Genomic DNA, 17607 nt, shown 5'->3' with positions numbered 1-17607 from the left:
TGATCCATCTTAGAAATGATGACGAGTTCCCCCAAGCAACTCGCTTTAATTATAATGTCACGCAAATAAAGCTTAGTAAGGAAACATTGAAGGTCTCTTCTTAAGAACAAGATATTTGTGCTGGGCAAGAGCGGTGGACTGGGGATCAATTCAACCAAGTAGTTTAACCGACGCAGCGCCTCAACTGTACATGTCTCCCACTACAATAGACCTTTGCCAAGCGTCGCAATATTAAGCTTTGTTTTTAACCAGGCAGTCCTCGCAGCAACTGAACAAAGCTTTTTATTCATCTGAGACTCAACAAGGCCCCTCGTGAGAAAGGTCCATAAACTGCAATCACCTTGTAGGCGTCCTGTTTCAAGGTCATGACTTTGCTGGTGGACGTTCCCTTTACTTAAGCACTTCAGCGCCATGTTAATGATAAAGAACATAAGGGCGACTCCACACAAGCCAGTGACAGTTCCAATGAAAACTGGTGACCCCGCGTACGGGATACTGCCTGGGGCAACTTTGAACCCTGAAAGTTCAAGAATATTTCAGAAATTTATCTGGGAAACTTTTTGATTTGGTCGTTTAGAGTTGGTTGAATTCAATAACACCCTAGAAACCACGTTTTGACAGGCAGATTTCGGCGTTTTCCGGTACGTATACGTAGTTTGAGAAGATCCAGAAATTAAAAATGGCGGATCCAAGATGGCCGCCATTTGGTTAATCATATACGTCATATGACGTCATCACTTTACGTTGCGGACCGTAAAGGACGTTATGTCTATGGTCCCGAGGGAAACAGTTGGTTTTGTTTTCCCGAGTATGTCGTTTCTTCCCAAGGCGAAGTCTGTCTATATTCAACTTACAACCTTAAGTTATCTTACCTTGCTTTTGATTTGATGCCTACGTGTTACAGTGTAAATGTCATCATCTCTCACAAATGTAATGACTTCCTTCATGCAACTCCAAATCTTGTCTTCAAAAACGTGTTTTTTGAATGCAACTCCATATCCGTGTTTCTGTTCAAACAAATGGACAATGGCTATCCCTGGATTTTCCTTTCGTTTCAGGTATTCCATTGAAGTAAACATCTCCTCCAAAATTCCATCTACTGACTGTTCTTCAACTAAAGCATCGTGGACCTCGTCTAGGTCTTCAAAGACTATAAATTGGTAGAAAATAAGTTTAAAACGATGAGTGAGAGGCTGCTTGAATCAGGGAGCCAGAGTCGGAGAGAGGTTTATATCCGATTTGGGAAAAAGAACCCGCTGACTCGAGCTATAGGTTAACTTGAAATCTCCACTAACTCGAACAAAATCCGATTCCAGCTTTGCCTGACCCCATTTTTTTCAGTCATTTACTATCAGCCAACTCGAACTCGATTAATTCGAATTCCCTGAGTTCTCGAACGAATATTAATTAACTTTCCCTCGGTTCAAAAACGCTATTAATTGTAAAAACGACCTCAAAATGTCAGAACATAGCTGATTCACGTCTATGCGTGGAAACGTCCTTAACTAGATCTCAGCCAATGTTTTTACATAAACAGTATTTAATTTTGGTTGAAGTACTTCCCTAGAATAAATAAGTGGAGTGATCACATCACTACACTGACCTGTTGCGTTAACACCAAGATTTACTGCTTCCTGAAGTGCGATACTATCCCTTACGACGCCAATCTGCGAAACAATACGGCATCCGAGGTTTAAAATTTAACCATGTGTTATTGAGTATTGCGATTCCTCTATAGTTCTGTCTTACACGAGAGACGTCAATATCACGCGGTATTGCCGAGTCTCACTTTGCGGTCTGTGATTGGTTCAAAAATTTTAATTGAAATTGCGACACTGAGCTGGGTTGCTCACGTACGCATCAAATTTGAAATGTTTTGTCAAAATACTAGCTTGTGACTGGTCAAAACTGACTGTGACTGGCGTCGCTATATTCAAATTGCTTTCCAAACTCTCAGAATTTATTGAATTTTCGGACTTCAGTGCTCTGATTTTACTGGAAATCCTTATCATGAATGATATGTTTATACAATACTTTTCAATGCATTTTAAGAGAGACGTGTAATTCTAAGAGATCTGAAATAGCGGTTATGCGTTGATTAAATTTTCAAAACTTCAAAACAAACTTTCAAAACAATCACACGTTTCTATGATTGTCCCAAGCTTTAAGTCTTGTAATTTCATTTTTTCCATTAACAGAGGCATTAATTCTTTAACACTGTCATGAAATGGGATGTCACTCGCTATTTGGGAAACTAATGTTAATCTTGCAAGAGTTCTAAGTGGAACAAATAAATAATTGGAGAACAACTGCCGGTGCTCGGTGCTCGTCGTATTTACAGTTGTGGCCGTACTGTTGTAGACAGCTGTAGAGCACCTTTCCGGTTCTTCCAGTCAATCAAACATTTTCTTCTATGTTTTTCGAGAAAGAAGTTCTTCAGCAGGTCGGAAGCGTTGGTTTTCGTTGATGCTTGTAAACTCCAGTGTCTTGCCATATCGATCGTTGTACCACGCTTAAAGGCGACGAACAGCACACTTAGTTCCTTCGACAGTATTCTTCGTGACCTGCTTTCTCTGGAACTTTTCAATCTCCTCTTCGTCTAAGATAACAATACTACTTCTTTCCTTACCCGGCTGAGTTTTGGCCCATTTGCGTTAGTTTTCGACTCGCTATCTTTATTCAGTGAATCTCCTGCTTTGGGTTTGACAACGATGTTTGCAAATATCAAAATTTGGTATTTCGCCAATTCATCACCACAGGAAACGATATTCAAGAGTTCTTTCCCATGCATGCTCACTCACTAAAATATCAAATTTAAATTAAAATGGCGAGCTGTGTCGTTCACGCGTAAATTTTCAATACTCCAATACGCCATTTTCGGAAAGAAAAAAACATTTTTAAACGCTAAGACGAAAGAATAAGGAAATTTGACACGCAATTCTTTCAAATTAATTGTGTTCTTATCGCCTCGAAGCGAAAATTGTACGCGTTCACTTTTTGGATAAAAAAATTAATCTGAATAATTTTTTCATTAGAGAAGCATTTTTTTTGTTTATTCTCATTGAAGAAACTTGGCCACTTAGATATTTTACACAAACAGACACATGTCAGAGCGCGCGGATCAAATTTGCTCATGCTATCTTCAGCGTTTCTAACCGCCCTAGCCTCCCACGCAGACGTTCTCAGTAGGGGTTCGTCACGCGTTCCTGCTCCACGAACGTCTGCTGAAACGAACAGCCACCTCCGTTCGTCGGCACATTGCCTTTGTCTGAACAGACCAATCAGCATTGACTCATTATGACAAGTAAAGCCAATCACATACTGCGAAACAACGGAAATCATCACCCGTGGAGATATTTTCGCTTCCGGACGTGCATATAGTTTATACGATTGAAATTTTTCCTTCCACAACACCCTGCATTTTCTTCAGTGATTTCATTGAGAGAAGCGGCAAGAATTCCCAAGATTTGCCAATTTGTCTACCTGGTCTTTCATAAGATTTACAAGTGGCGAAACCACATCAACAATCAGTGACCAGCAGCTTCAAGAATTGAATTGTAAACAAACGATAGAGCTTCATATTAAATAAGTGACTTTCCATAACCAGTTGGAAGGTTTACGAACACATCAGTTTTCTTCTGCGCAAATTGCACTATGACTTCTCTTTGATATCCATTCAACTCCCTAATACCAAACGTTTGGCACACATGACCAAAAACCACATTTAAGTCCGCCATCCTGTCTAGGGTAATATTTTTAATATCAAACACGAGTTTACCCAAGTTGGGAAACGGCTCCTGATTGGTCCGCAGTCGACGAACGGAAGTGGCTGTTCGTTTCAGCAGACGGTTGTGGGGCAGGAACGCGTGACGAACCCCTAAGAACGTCTGCGTGGGAGGCTATAACTTAAGTGCCCCAACTTGGACTATATTCAACTTCCATTCCCACTGACGAAATAACTTTCAATCGCGGCCCCGAGCCCACCAATGCCTCTTCTCCTTGTTACTCAAACATCTTTGATTTTAAATAACGCCGATTCTCTCGAAATCTGGTACTCACACACTTGCCAACGAAACTTTCAAGATTTAATCTACTTAACATAGACTATTTAAGGGCCTCCTTAGCAAAAATCTATAAGGGCGTTTTGAACTTAAGACCCAATCGATTTTATCGTTTCGTTAAAATGTCAAAAAAAAACCCCAAAACTTACCACTTTTCATTTTTCTCCAAAGGTCTTTTATCACAGTAAAACTTCCAAACGCACATCGAGCTTCTAAGGTGGCTGTGATTTTAAGATATCTGTCATAAACAACGGCTTAAATAAAGCACATATAGTTGGAGGGCCTCGCAATTTCCTTGCTTCGCTCCAGTAAACGATCCTTACTGCATTGCAGTAACAAAAAAATAAATCTTCCTTGTAAGTACCATACCTTCTTTGCTGCAAGCACATCGTATCTCTCAACTGTGACGTTAGTCAAAGCACTGGACAGTGTGGCTGTTAGTATAGAACAAAGAGTGATACCGATCATTATCCACAAGACAGAGAACAGCCGTGCTTTTATGGACTTTGGAGTCTTGTCACCATATCTGTAAAAATTAATCAAATTCTGTACTGAGAAAAGTGAAGTAGTATATTCACCGGCTGATCTTGATATAAGGAAACTCTAGAAGACTACCAATCAGAAGGCCATTTTCAGCACACGTGATTGAAATGAACCAATCAGAGTACATACTTATCGCGTTCCAAAGTGATGACGTATTGTTTTCTCCGTACATGCATAATGAGCTATAATGATGTAATGAGGTATTTTGAACGTATGTTGGTCCCATGAATCTAGTTTAATTGCATTAGCCCCCACGAGTCTCCTGTAGCTCAGTGGTAGAGCATCGAACTAGGTCGCTTCCTGAAAGGAGCACTCGGATTTCCTTTTTTTCCGAGTACGCCTGTATCATTCACTAAACGATGCATCATTTTCAATATTCTTACAATCCACCGTAATAGTCTTGTCGTTGGTTTCCTTCTGATCCCGGTGATAATATTTCTAGCTGTTTTAAAAGAGAATTACCACATATAAAAGGAAGCAGTGAAAGCTTGGACAAATACAACAGGAAAACTCAATAGTAACGCTCAAGGGTTGCGCATCAAGAATTTCAAATGGATTTTGTTTTTCTGATGTCTCTATTCAATACCACAGATGGCAACAGAAATAACTGAAAAAGTTTAATAGCTCTTCTAGCGTGAGTGCTAATTGACGTTCTAGTGTAAAACTTTCCACGTTTAAAGCTAATGCACAGCATAATAAAATATGCTGTGTGTAGCCATCCTGATTTAAATCTACTCAAAGGCATTGTAAACATATTATTATGAATTAATTGTCAGTGGTGTGAAAGGACTAATTATCTCAAAAAAAAAAAAAAAAAAATGCGTGGGTTAACTCCGCGTAATTTCAAAACCATATTACCGCTGGTAATTCCTAACAAAATGTTTACAATGCATGCCCTGAAATGAACATGTCTCGAAATCTTTTTGTTGCCGCAACCGTTGCAGTAGAGGTCAGTTCAACTTCGTGCAACGATCATCGACTGCAACAAAAATGTTTCGAGACACGTTAGTTTCAGGGTATTTTACACTACGCAAAGATCCGTGCAACTTGTGTCGCAACGGTTCAACGCGGATTGCGAGACAAGTTGCAAGAAAAATTGCCCCGTGTGACAGCGGCTTAAGAATGCCAATTAGCACTACTCAAGCTTGAAAAACTATTAGAATGAAATCCTCCTGTGAGCCAACTTGTGAATGCAGATGACACATAGTAATTGAAATTTAGACGGTTACGTAAACTTCCTTGAAAGCTAAAAGAAATTATATCTTTGGCCGATTATGTAACGAAAAATAACCATTCTTGTACTATAAAAATGATTGTCAAACTATTCTCTACAAATTGAATAAGATTATTCTGATGCGCCGATTAAAAAAAAAATCACGTGTTTTTTTTATTCAAAGTTCATAGAAGCACGCCATGTGCAGCTACGTAAGGCAAATTCGTGTCCAATAGTCCGGGGCTACTGGATTTTGCGATCGGGCTAGTGGATTCTGACCATCACTTGCCCGATGGACAAGTGAAGTTTTTTTGGAATTAAAATTACAAAATTACTGTAGGGCAAGCCGATCTCACAAAGGGAAATCTGTTCAACAAAGTAGCGCATTACATTTCATGCCCGACATAAATGCGTGAAATTTTTCCTTTGGAGTTCAGTCCACGCAATCCTCAAGTAAAAATAATGAAATATGACAAGCTCTTGCCAAATAAGAATTATTTATCGACTGCGTCCTTTTGCTTGCCCATAAATTACCAGTTGTAAATTTCGAAAATGAAACATTTTTCCCTTTGAAACCTCTACGAAAGCTGACAAGATCTTAAAGTGTTCATTTCACCAGAAATTTGCATAATTTTGTTTACGACGTCAATGATGCGTGACATGGCACGTTCCGCTTTCGCGTGAAAACTGACAGCAAAACTAGTTTTTTTTTTTTAGCAAACTAGTTTACTACATGTAATACTTTTGTATGAGAAGGAAAAATATGATGAAAGATGTCGAGTTTTCATGTATGCAAAAAGTTATGATTAGCAGTGAACATTTCAGTTAATAAGAGTGCTTCTTTCAGCTCCTAGTTTCAGCTGAAGACATTTTCTGGGGGGAAATATTTTTTGGTGGCAAAATTTCAAGTTGCGCAACGCAATATCACGCATTCTTCCTGCCTAAAACGATTCAGTTAGTCAAAGCACGAAGTTCAATCGCGAAGGGAGGATAGGTTAAAAAATCGGAGAGGCCTACAATAAATAAGGCCACTAGTGCTAAAGGTAAAAGCTCTAAAAAGCGTCTTGTTTATTCAAAGTCCATGCCGACAATTACTTTTGAATGAAATTATTTTTAATTAAATTATTTCTAAATTAAATTATTTTTAATTCTTAAAAGAAACCGCACTTTGTGGAAAAAACCGAAAAAACCCATAACTTTGCTCAGATTCAACGAAAAATCTCCATTCTTACACTAAAATGATTGTCCAATTATTCTCTACAGAATGAATAAGAGAATTCTGATGCGTCGAGAAAAAAATTTTCACCTTTTTTTTTTCACTAATTGAGTTTACGACCCCGGACTTTCTGAAAAACTGAAAAAACTTGTAACTTTGCTCAGATTTAACGAAAAATCTCCATTCTTGCACTAAATGATCGTCAAATTGCTCTCTACATATTGAATAAGAAAATCCTGATGCGCCGTGAACAATAAATGTCCGCGTGGTTTTTCCACTAATTGAATTTAAAACTCATTCAATGCGCACGCCCGAAAGTTAACGACAAAACCGACCAACCAAGTCAACAGTCACTATAACTTGTTTATTGCGCATGCGCGCATTCACGAGTTAAAATGGTAAAGTCGCACAAAAGCCCAAGCTGTGAGGGTAAAAGGAGGCATGAGTTTGCAGAATGGTATGTGGCATAACCTGCGGCATGGCATAATTATGCGAAATACGATACTTGCGGAATGACTTAAAGAAATAAATTAAATGAAGAGCGCGTCCTGTTTTCGCGCCAATTTTATAATTTTAGATGTTGTGGACTCCAAGCTAAATATTTAAAAACAACTAGAAAGAGACAGAAAGAGGATTAGAAAATACAAGGCTGGGATAAATCATGTCGATCGCTGGTTAGGAAGGAGTGAGGGTAACGAAAGCTATGAATTTTCGTTGTCAAGGGACTGAGTAAATTTAAGTCCACCTTTTGACTTCCATGGAATTGACAAGTTCAACTTGCGTACGTATCTCGCCGATAATGTAAGGTGAGAAAAAAAGAACCTATTCTTGTCATGAGTTTGTTACAAATTTTTTATTCGTTACAATATGTAACCGTTAAAGTGCCCCTGGGACGAAAATTTCATTTTCCATCTTTTTGCATTTTCGTGTAGAATATGACCTTCTTACTCAGGTTACCAAATTTCAATCCTTTACGGCGATTGGAAGTATTTTCTTTTTAGCCTTTTATTCGAGATTTCACGGCCGCCATAACTTGGCCTTGTTCCGGGAGTTAACAAGGCCGCTTGGCTCAAATTACAGGAAGTGACGTCATTGGCTCAACACGAAAAATTCCACATGGCTAATTCTCATATGGATTCTACTTCATAAACTGTATTCTGCTGTTATTTAGTTCGCAACAGCAGAATACTGATTGCCTTGCTTGGCCTCGCGAGGCAGTTTGCCGATTAGCTCAGCTCTTCCATCATGTGTGCGGTTGCGTTTTCGTGAGTTTTTCGCCTCGTGAGGCCGTGAGGAAAATATCTATCATGTTTGATATTTGAGATTTCGCCTCGCGAGGCGAAATTCTTAAGAAAACTCATCCGCACACTTGAGGAAAAAGCTGAGCTGATTGCACTCGCGAGGCTGTTTGCTCAGCTCTTTCCTCAAGTATGTGGCATGCTTTAATACTCTTATATTAAAATTGGCGCCAAAAAGAGACGCACTTCTTAGTTAATTTATTTCTTTGAGTCATTCTGCAAGTATCGTATTTCGCATAATTATGCCATGCCGCAGGTCATGCCACATGCCATTCCGCAAACTCATGCCGCCTTTTACCCTCACCGAAGCCCAAGTGGCCCACACGGCCGGAGCTTAGCCTAGCTTCTGTAGCATGAAGCAACTACTCCCCCCTGGATGGGATGCTAGTAAACGCAGGGTTACTCCCAGCAGTATGTCGCCGGTAACCAAAGTTTCTTGTCAAATGAAACAACACAGCAATGAAGAGACCAACCTGGCCTCGAACCAACGACCCTCAGATCCTACCACAACACCACCGCGCCTCCACGCTATTAGAATTAGTCATCGTTATCTCTGTTACCGCTCGCTGTATTGAGTAAACATCACACGTGACTTTTATTTTCTCGTAAGAAAAAAAAAATCGTGATTTTTTGCTTTATTTTTTCGGGTCATTTCACCATTTGAAGTCACGTTAAAAGATTTGTGCTTAAGACGAAGAATTCCATTCCTAAATTCAAGCGGTTATAGAAAACATAGTTCCATACTCGCTGTTCGTAGATGGTTTATCAGTTGCTAGGGCTGATGCATCCTTGAACATGAGTTGCAACCTACATTAAAAAATCTTTTACATAATATATGTATTTTTATTTCACTTATATTATTCACCATTATACCTCAAGGATAAAAAAAAAAAGGACAATAGGTTCCTTTTGTTTTTGCATGGTCCTTTGTAGTGCGAACTAACCAAAGAACTTGGGCAACATCTATTTGACAGTTACGATTGAGTTTCCCTGCTCTATTTGTTTACACCTTCATTGCCTCGTTCTCAAGTGGTAATTCTCTTTACGACATTAAACATTATTATCGGGATCGGGAAGGGAACCTGGGTTACAGAGTCAACGGAACAACTTCCTATTAAATCTGAATTGTCAATATTGTCACAAGCGGTACGCATCTAAGATTATTATGTACATAAAATTTAAAACATCTCATTATGCATGTACGAGAAAAGGACACATCATCACTTTGGAATGCAGTATAAATATCTTGTAATCTGATTGGTTCATTTCGCACCTGTGCTGAATACAGCTCTCTTATTGGTCGCCTTCTAGGGATTCCGTATACCGAGAACTAACACTACTTACCACCTACCCCTCTCTCAAATTCTTCTCAGGAGACAGGCAATAATTGAAACAAAGGAAAAGTTAAAATACAGAGAAATTCAAGTACACAAGCTAGTTTTTTTTCTTTTAATTAAAACTTGGACAAAGACTGTAGCTGTAAAATTAATTGATAGAAACTGTCTTATTCTATACCTGTAATTTTGCTGTTCCTACCGAGGCTTGCTATCTTGCTAATATTAGGCTTAAAAAACCTCGATTTTCCGCAGCTGTCCAGTGCTTTATATTGCAAATAAAAGAAAACAATCTCCTATTATTAATGTTATTTAGAACATATATGCTTACCCAACGGTTGACATGGTAACAAAGGCCCAAAAGAAGCCATCAAAAGCTCCGCGATAAAATGGGCTGCAGAACTCCCGGGCATTTTCCTTGGTTTCCTGAATTCCAACTTAAATAATAAATACACCACAGAACAAATGTAAAAAGTATGCATACTCTAATTTTATGGTCTAGCTATTGTGGGCTCATCAAATCTGAAAAGGGGTTTGTTTCACAGAATTACATGGTTAAGGCTATTCTCATAGACGTTGAAAAAAAAAATTAACAGACCGAGATGAAATAAAACTGCAATTTTGACAGGTTCCATTAAAAAGTATCTCTTCTTCCTCTATAGGCCTTATCACGGTTTTCGACGCCATTTTGACGGGTAGGCAAACAGGCTTGAAATAACAGTGTTTGTATGGAAATCCGATGTCAAATAATTTTCATAAAACATCGCTTCTAAAAAATTCATGAATTGGAAACTTTTGGCACTAGAAAAAGGATTTTAGTAACAAAATTGGAGGGATGTAGCTGTGATAGAAAGCGTCCAGTCGTGTTTTGAACTTTCCATACATTTCCCTGTATTTTTTCCCGCGAACTATTTTTAGTAGCAGCTCACGGCTGGTTCGCTATACAGACAAATGTATGGAAAGTTCAAAACACGACTGGACGCTTTCTATCACAGCTATATCCCTCTAATTTTGTTCTTAAAATCTTTTTTCCAGTGCCAAAAGTTTCCAATTCATGAATTTTTCAGAAGCGATGTTTTATGAAAATTATTTGACATCGGATTACCATACAAACACTGTTATTTCAAGCCTGTTTGCCTACCCGTCAAAATGGCATCGAAAACGGTGATAAGGCCTATTAACGGTGCATTTTAATGACAGCGTCGAAAAGAATATTAAATATACATTAAAAATGAATATAGTACTTCCTTAAACCTTACAAGGCGAGGTCAGGTTTTTGTTTTATTTCTGCTTAAAAAAAGGTCTCTCAAGTCTCTAATAATGTTTCGGATATATATATCTTGTTGTTTGGCTAGCTAGAATAATCGAGGAAAAGAATAAATTTTCAAGATCACTGAGAAGTATGCAAATTATGACCGAACGGTTCTCATAAGGCCGCTTTGCTTTGATGATTAACACATGCAGCAATAAAGATATGATAAATTAAGACCACTGGGATCAATATTCACGTTAGTTAATACCTGTTCGAAAACGTAAAGGTGGATTTCGTCTTAGGTTATTATGCATGCGTATTATGCTGTTAACTAAAGGTGTTCGCGTGAGTTTGTTGTTACTCGGCATATTAGAATCACTTACCATGGCCCAAACACACATCCCCGCTATAAGGGACAGCAAAAGGGTTGACACAACAATTGGCCAGCAACTACTGATTGCATTCCATAGTAGAAAAATCTTGCTACCCCGATACTGGAAATCAGATCTCTGAATGAGAACAATTCCAGGCGACTCCAGTATCTTTAGGTAAGGAAGATAACTTTTGTAATTATCTTTGTCATCGCTTTGTACCGGAAGAATAAGGTCAGTTTCTTCATACAGTATGTCTTTATGCAACATTGATCTGTTATCTGCAGCTTGGAATTTGTATTTGATAGCTGTCTTGTTTCCTGTCTTGTCTAGTGTGGCGCAACACCTTCTTAGGGAGAGATCTAAGACTTCGTGCAAAATGCCGCCTATTTGAACACCATTTCCATTACGACTTCCACTGCGATTAGGCATCGTCACGAATGGTGGTCTTAAAAGCCAAGAGGCGTCAAGCTTTTCTGGGCACGGATTTGACCGACGGACCGGCGAAATCGGAAGTTCCGACAGAATTAAATCTAAAAATTCGTTCGAATCTAATTGTGCAAAACTGCAAGCGCAGAATAAAATTAGCAGAAAGAAGAAAGTTTGTGTAAACATTTTTGTTCCTTTTCGCCGAAGGAGATTTTCAAGTACTCCTGAAAACTTGAGTCTCAGACTGCGGTAGTTCAAAGTATTATAAATAGACTAGCTAATCGACATTCACAATAATAAATAATTCAAACTTGAATTACTAATGCTAAGCGCAAAAGACAGCCGGTGCAGGGCACATAAACGTCGTTCGCAAGTTAATTTGCTTTACAGCTATTCGCTCATGGCACGCTAATTGTAATTTGGTTACGTTACGATGCATTGTGTAAGCTGATTGGTCAAATTCATAGATTATATATAGTAACGCAGGTGTTTCAAAAGTTTCTAAAAGATATTTGCTTTCATTTTCAGGTGTAGTCGTACCGTTGTAGTCACGAATTACACTGAACTTGTGAACCAGATGTTAAACTAAAAGAAAAGCCAACGTTGGCCCATCCACCCAAGTACAAACCGCGTTTCTTATTTCTACCAAATTTATTCAAATCTTTAAAAGCGCCGTCGTCTAGCCTCCGGGCTCGAGCAATTTCTGTCAAACGTGAAGGGAAAAAAACTGTAGAAGGTGATAGGTAATTCTGTGGAGAGACGTTGATGAGCGCCAAAAAACTTAATCTTTTCCGTCATGACAACAATTTGCAGGACTGGAGAGAGCTGGTAATGAATTTCATACAATTCTCTCGGAGGTCAAGTCAATTTTTTGCGAATTATCCCGGCGCGCGCTTTTAGCTTTTTTTGTATAATCAGAGAGGGTTTTCACGGCCACCTGTATTGAAGGTACGAAAAAAAAAAAAAAGGATTTCATTCTAATGTATTTATATTTCCTATATTTTACCAGTACCTCCAATACTGCCATCGCAAAAACCTTCTTTTCTAATTTTTGGTCGATTGAAGTATTTTTTTGAAATCATTCTATTGAGAAAGGACCTTATCAATGCCAATGGTCTTTTCTTTTCTCTAAGACAACTAATCAAGTGTCCCAAAAGTTGTAAATATGACAAAACTAGGATAGGTGGGGAGGGATGGGGGGGGGGGGGGGGGCGGCACAAACGGTTATTTGAGCTATTAGCTTGTAACAAACCGGCCACAGTTTACTGCTACAGTGTAATAAAAATTAAAAATGGTTTTAAAAATGTTTATTTTTATATAAACGTTATTAGAAGTTAGCTCAAAACTTTATGATGCTATGCAATTTTTTCTCCCCAGTCAAAAGGTAAATAATTATTTCAACAAAATGTAAACTTACACTAAATTATTAATGCATCACCAGTATAGAGCTATACAATCTTTGTAACAAAACGTGAGGTAATTAACGGCAAAGTGACAACCACGCGGGAAACGAACATATTGCTATCCCGGATGTCTACAAAACCCTCATGTAAACATGCGCGGCTGCCGTTCGTTGCGTTTTGCTGGCGTAGCACGCGCAGAACTGTGAACCGTTACAAAGCCGTGATTCAGTTGGCTTTTAAAAATAACCGATGAAGGCCGAAGTTGTTTGGCCGAAACGTCTTTGATGCTTAATTAACGTTGTTTCTAACGTTAACAATAGTCAGTGCCAAAAATAAAATCTTTAGTTCTCATAAGAAACGGCTTTTTGAAACAGTTCTAAAGCCGGAAAGTTACCAGGTTCTTCAGTTCAACTGACTTCCATTTCAGATCACATGTAATTAAGTTGTTGCCCGCTCTGGCTGTTGTTCGTCACCTTGGGGTTAAACGGAAAAACAAAGAAGCATTATATGTGTCTTTTATACCCTCTGGTGTTGCACTTATATTGCAATAGACGTTTGTGATCATGAGCGGCATGGGGTAGATTAATTTTTGGGCCATTAGTCGACGCCAGAACATAGAAAATTGAAAATGAAAAGTTTCAGGAGCGTTTCGTAATCACCTGTTTTCTCTCATTAAAGTTACCGTGTACCTTTAGACGGAAAATTTTTGGATTTTCATTTTTTTTTTTTTTTTTTTTTTTTTAGATAAAAATAAACTTCCCAGTAAGTTCTTACTACCAAAAAAGAATTTTCGAAAAAGAGTGAGTATTTGCCGAGAAATTGGAACGTAAGCGATTTCCACCGGAAGTTAAATCTTACTTTGATTGACAGCATATTGCTGCCGGTGTAACCACCCGTTGCGATATTTGCGCGAACGGTCCTTCTATAGTCTTGAATCGCTCACGTTCTCGCTCTTCGAATGTCCTGTATTTAGTGGAAGAACTTACGTTTGTTCAAGTACGACAGTGACATAAAAGAAGACAAAAACTTTAAGCTACACTTTATAATAGGTAAAGGTCTTAAAATCTTCCAGCGAAGCGAATATTTGGAGACGCGCTTGTTAATGTTTCAATTCGCGAGTCCGTGAATCGTGCTTCATGAGCTTCCTTTTTATATTTGCGGCTGAACATTATCAGATCACTTGTGTTCGAGTGCGTAAAACTTATAAGTCTCGGCAAGCGGAAACAAAACAAAAAAGCAGTTGAAAAATAACGGATGTTACTAAGACCGGGAACGGGGAACGGGAAACGGGAGTCTGGGAACGAGTGTACAGCGGTGATCCTTAAAAGAATTCAAAATAGGCTATTTAATGCAACGTAAAGAGCGCCTTTAACGTTTATCTTAGATTTTTTTGGCAGATATTCATAGTTAAGTCACTTCATAACAGGAATTAAAAGTGATTGTCAGTAAGAATCAGAGAAATCGTGGTCACGGTCAAAAAATCGATTTCGCTCATACTTTGTCAGTTTGAAGGCCTAGGTAAGTAACTCAGTGAAGGATATACAGTTGTTGTTGTTTTTTTTTTTTTTTTAATGTTCCACGAAAAACTGTCACCCTACGGGAAGCATAGAACTCGAAATTTTACACCTTTCAGCTTCTCGCTACACAGACGTTTACATAGCTGCAAATCTTTCCCAGGTATAATTGACTACATTGATTCCTCGTCAGTCAAAACATATAGCAATTACTCTCATCTCTACTCGTTTATGAGCGAGCTGAGCTTGGATGAAGCAGACACACTTTTCTCATTTAAGCAAAAGTAAAATAATCCAAACCCAGCGAGAAAAAAAACTGACCGGTAGTGGCTCAAATGCTCTGGTATTTTAACAAAAGACAGTTGATTTTTAGGTTTGCGGTTTTAAATCTTTAGGATCTAGCAGCACTTTCGCACGAACGCCGATCAAAGTTCAATAAAATTACAATTCAGCGCCTTTGAAATCTACAACTTTCCAGCGCGTATAGAGAACAATGCAATATTTGCTTTTAGTGGGAACAGTTACTTCCGATTGGCTATCGAAGGCTGATAAAGCTTCTCATCTTTATAAAATTAATTTTAATTGTTCCAGGTTGTACTGCTATTCTGACATTTTCTCTTTCTTCAGCAAGTTAACCGGGGAATCTGGCACATCGTTAAGTAAGATATTTTAGAATATAACTTATTTTAAATCAACGGATGTAAATATCTGTTTGTAGCCAATTTGCTCGTGACACAGATTGGGGAGCGAGATAGATTTAATTTCATCTCGTGGTAATCAGTTTGGTGTTTGTTAGTTTGTTTTACCTGTAAATACAGTAGTTAACATCAATATATTTTATAAAACGTTAAATGAGTTTAAACCCTCTTTTTTATATAACCTTTGGCCGAGGAGTTAATTTATTCTATTTTGCATTTTTATGTAGAGTCAGGGGTAATGGGCTCCTGGTAGAGTTGTAGATTTCAAAGGCGCTGAATTGTAATATTATTGAAATTTGATCGGCGTTCATGCAAAAGTTCTGCTAGATCCCAAACCGCAAACCTAAAAATAAATGACTGAACTGTCTATTTTGAATTCTTATAGGGATTACCGCTGTACACTCGTTCCCAGACTCCCGTTCCCCGTTCCCCGTTCCCGGTTCCCCGTTCCTGGTTTTAGTAACATCCAAAAATAACGCTAAGAATCATGTCCTATGTCTTGATCTTTTCTCACGTCGCCCGTCGCTATATGATAATTAGTAAAGGGAAAGCCGCCGCTTTTGCTTGTAGCGTTTCCACAAAGACTTACTGTATTACGGTAATTTTCGAAGCGTTAAACGGAGTCAGCTCTTTTAAACGGTTCTGTTTAAACGTTTTCTTTCAAGCGTCAAACGGATACTTGTTTCCTATTTGCAGCATTAACAATTTGGGACGTTTATTCAAGAGCGAATGTTCACCCGAACTTTCCGGATAAGGGACTGGCCCCAGTTGTTCAAAGGCCGGATAACTTTATCCGGTGGATAAGTCACTATCGGACAGTTTCAATCTGTACAAAGATTTCGGTATTTCATCGTGTACAAGCAAATATGCACACTCTAACCACAGCCTAGTTTAGGAGTGTACGAAAACCTTGGACAACGTTTAACGTGAAGTAAATTTTAGACCCCGAATAGTACCTTATCCAGCGGATAAAGTTATCCGGCCTTTGAACAACTGGGGCCTGGTCATAAAGTACCGGGGGGGGTGGGCTGGAAAAATTCATTTTTACGAAGGCTAGTTTTGTGTGACCCACCCTCATATTTTTGCAGAATAATGCATGGCCCACCCATATTTTTCAGGTAAAAAATGAAATGACCCACCCCTAGTAAATAAAGGTAAGACTATACATAAAACTAGACAAATTAGAGGACAAGTATGATAGAGGAAGGAGCACACATGCACAAAGTCTTGTTTTTGAAGTTTATCATTGCATGAGATCTATTTTTGTTGAAATACCTGAAATGATTTTGAGAAGATAATGTGCATCTAATATGTATCATTAATAACCACATGGAATCATAGTTGTTCATTTTAATGGATGCGAGTGAACTTGCCCTTTTCTTGATAGAATGTGTAGTTCCAGAAAATATCCTTACCCCACCCATGGAGGGAATTCAAGATTCTGGAGGGGATGGTGGTAAGAGAAAGAACAAAATTACAGAGATTGTATGAAAGAAACTTGGAAGTTCCTGGCGGTAGGGCGTCCTTTTATAAATTCCCTCTGTGATGGGGGATGGATATTTTCTGAAACTACACAATTATAATTTGTGCTTTTACTGTTAATACATTTCACAGTTTTACTGGCAAAAGGCACCATTTGATGCAAAACATGTGCAAAAATATTATGTGCCCCACCCCTTTAATGATGCATGGTTTTTGCTAGCCCACCCCTTTTTACATGCATGAAAACAGTGACCCACCCCCCTTTTTTTCCAGCCCACCCCCCCCCTGTACTTTATGACCAGTCCCTAAGCAATTTCGAAACTTCCCTATTCTCAACAAAATTTCGCTTGAAAAGATTTATTCGCCGGCTTTTCGACTGAAGAGCAGCAAGAATTTTCGTATTGACTGAGACAATACATGCGGCTACGGTGGTTCCCCGATAATTCCGTAGCGCTGATAATTTTACCCTCCACAACCGCTTCTGCTTCGGCCCAACAGCTTTGCTTGATGAGGTCGGCTTCAGTCCCCATTTTTTTTTCCCATAATCATCAGGCCCGTAGGGTGGATTCTGTCGAGGGGGGTTCTTCTTTTATGTTTTGGGAGGTATTTTTTAGCGCTGGAGGCGCTAACACGTGCGCCGATAAGGGGGGTCTGGGGGCATGCTCCCCCCCCCCCCCCCACCATGGAATTTTGCAAATTTCGGTTCTCTCAAGTGCCATTTCCTGCATTTTGACATCATTTCTGAGGTGGGATGCATTTTCCTTCAATATTAGCTCTTCGGAAAGTAATTTTC

The 17607-nt window shown here is 38.8% G+C and overlaps 1 protein-coding gene across 1 annotated transcript; it reads right to left on the bottom strand.

Moving 5' to 3' along the window:
- Nucleotides 1-863: 863 nt before the first annotated feature.
- LOC146467590 (uncharacterized) lies at nucleotides 864-11985 on the bottom strand. Its single transcript, XM_085125625.1, has 5 exons — nucleotides 11301-11985; nucleotides 9997-10091; nucleotides 4431-4587; nucleotides 1604-1667; nucleotides 864-1150 (listed from the first exon to the last, which is right to left on the bottom strand). The coding sequence occupies exons 1-5, from the start codon at nucleotides 11901-11903 to the stop codon at nucleotides 864-866; spliced, it is 1206 nt and encodes a 401-aa protein (XP_084981751.1). The 5' UTR covers nucleotides 11904-11985.
- Nucleotides 11986-17607: the final 5622 nt, after the last annotated feature.

Source organism: Pavona decussata, unplaced genomic scaffold (genome assembly GCF_977016875.1).
Source record: "Pavona decussata unplaced genomic scaffold, jaPavDecu1.1 SCAFFOLD_134, whole genome shotgun sequence".
NCBI classification, from domain to species: Eukaryota; Metazoa; Cnidaria; class Anthozoa; order Scleractinia; family Agariciidae; genus Pavona; species Pavona decussata.
The sequence above is the reverse complement of the archived record's forward strand: the minus strand, read 5'-3'. Positions and strand labels throughout refer to the sequence as shown.

Bases quoted from the DNA above. Each gene is read 5' to 3' on its own strand.
- LOC146467590 (XM_085125625.1), bottom strand. From the start codon at position 11,903: ATGTTTACACAAACTTTCTTCTTTCTGCTAATTTTATTCTGCGCTTGC. The intron at 10,092-11,300 runs GTAAGTGATTCT...GTTGGAATTCAG, and splicing joins GGATGTGTGTTTGGGCCATG to GAAACCAAGGAAAATGCCCG. The intron at 1,668-4,430 runs GTATGGTACTTA...ATTGTTTCGCAG, and splicing joins ATGTGCTTGCAGCAAAGAAG to ATTGGCGTCGTAAGGGATAG.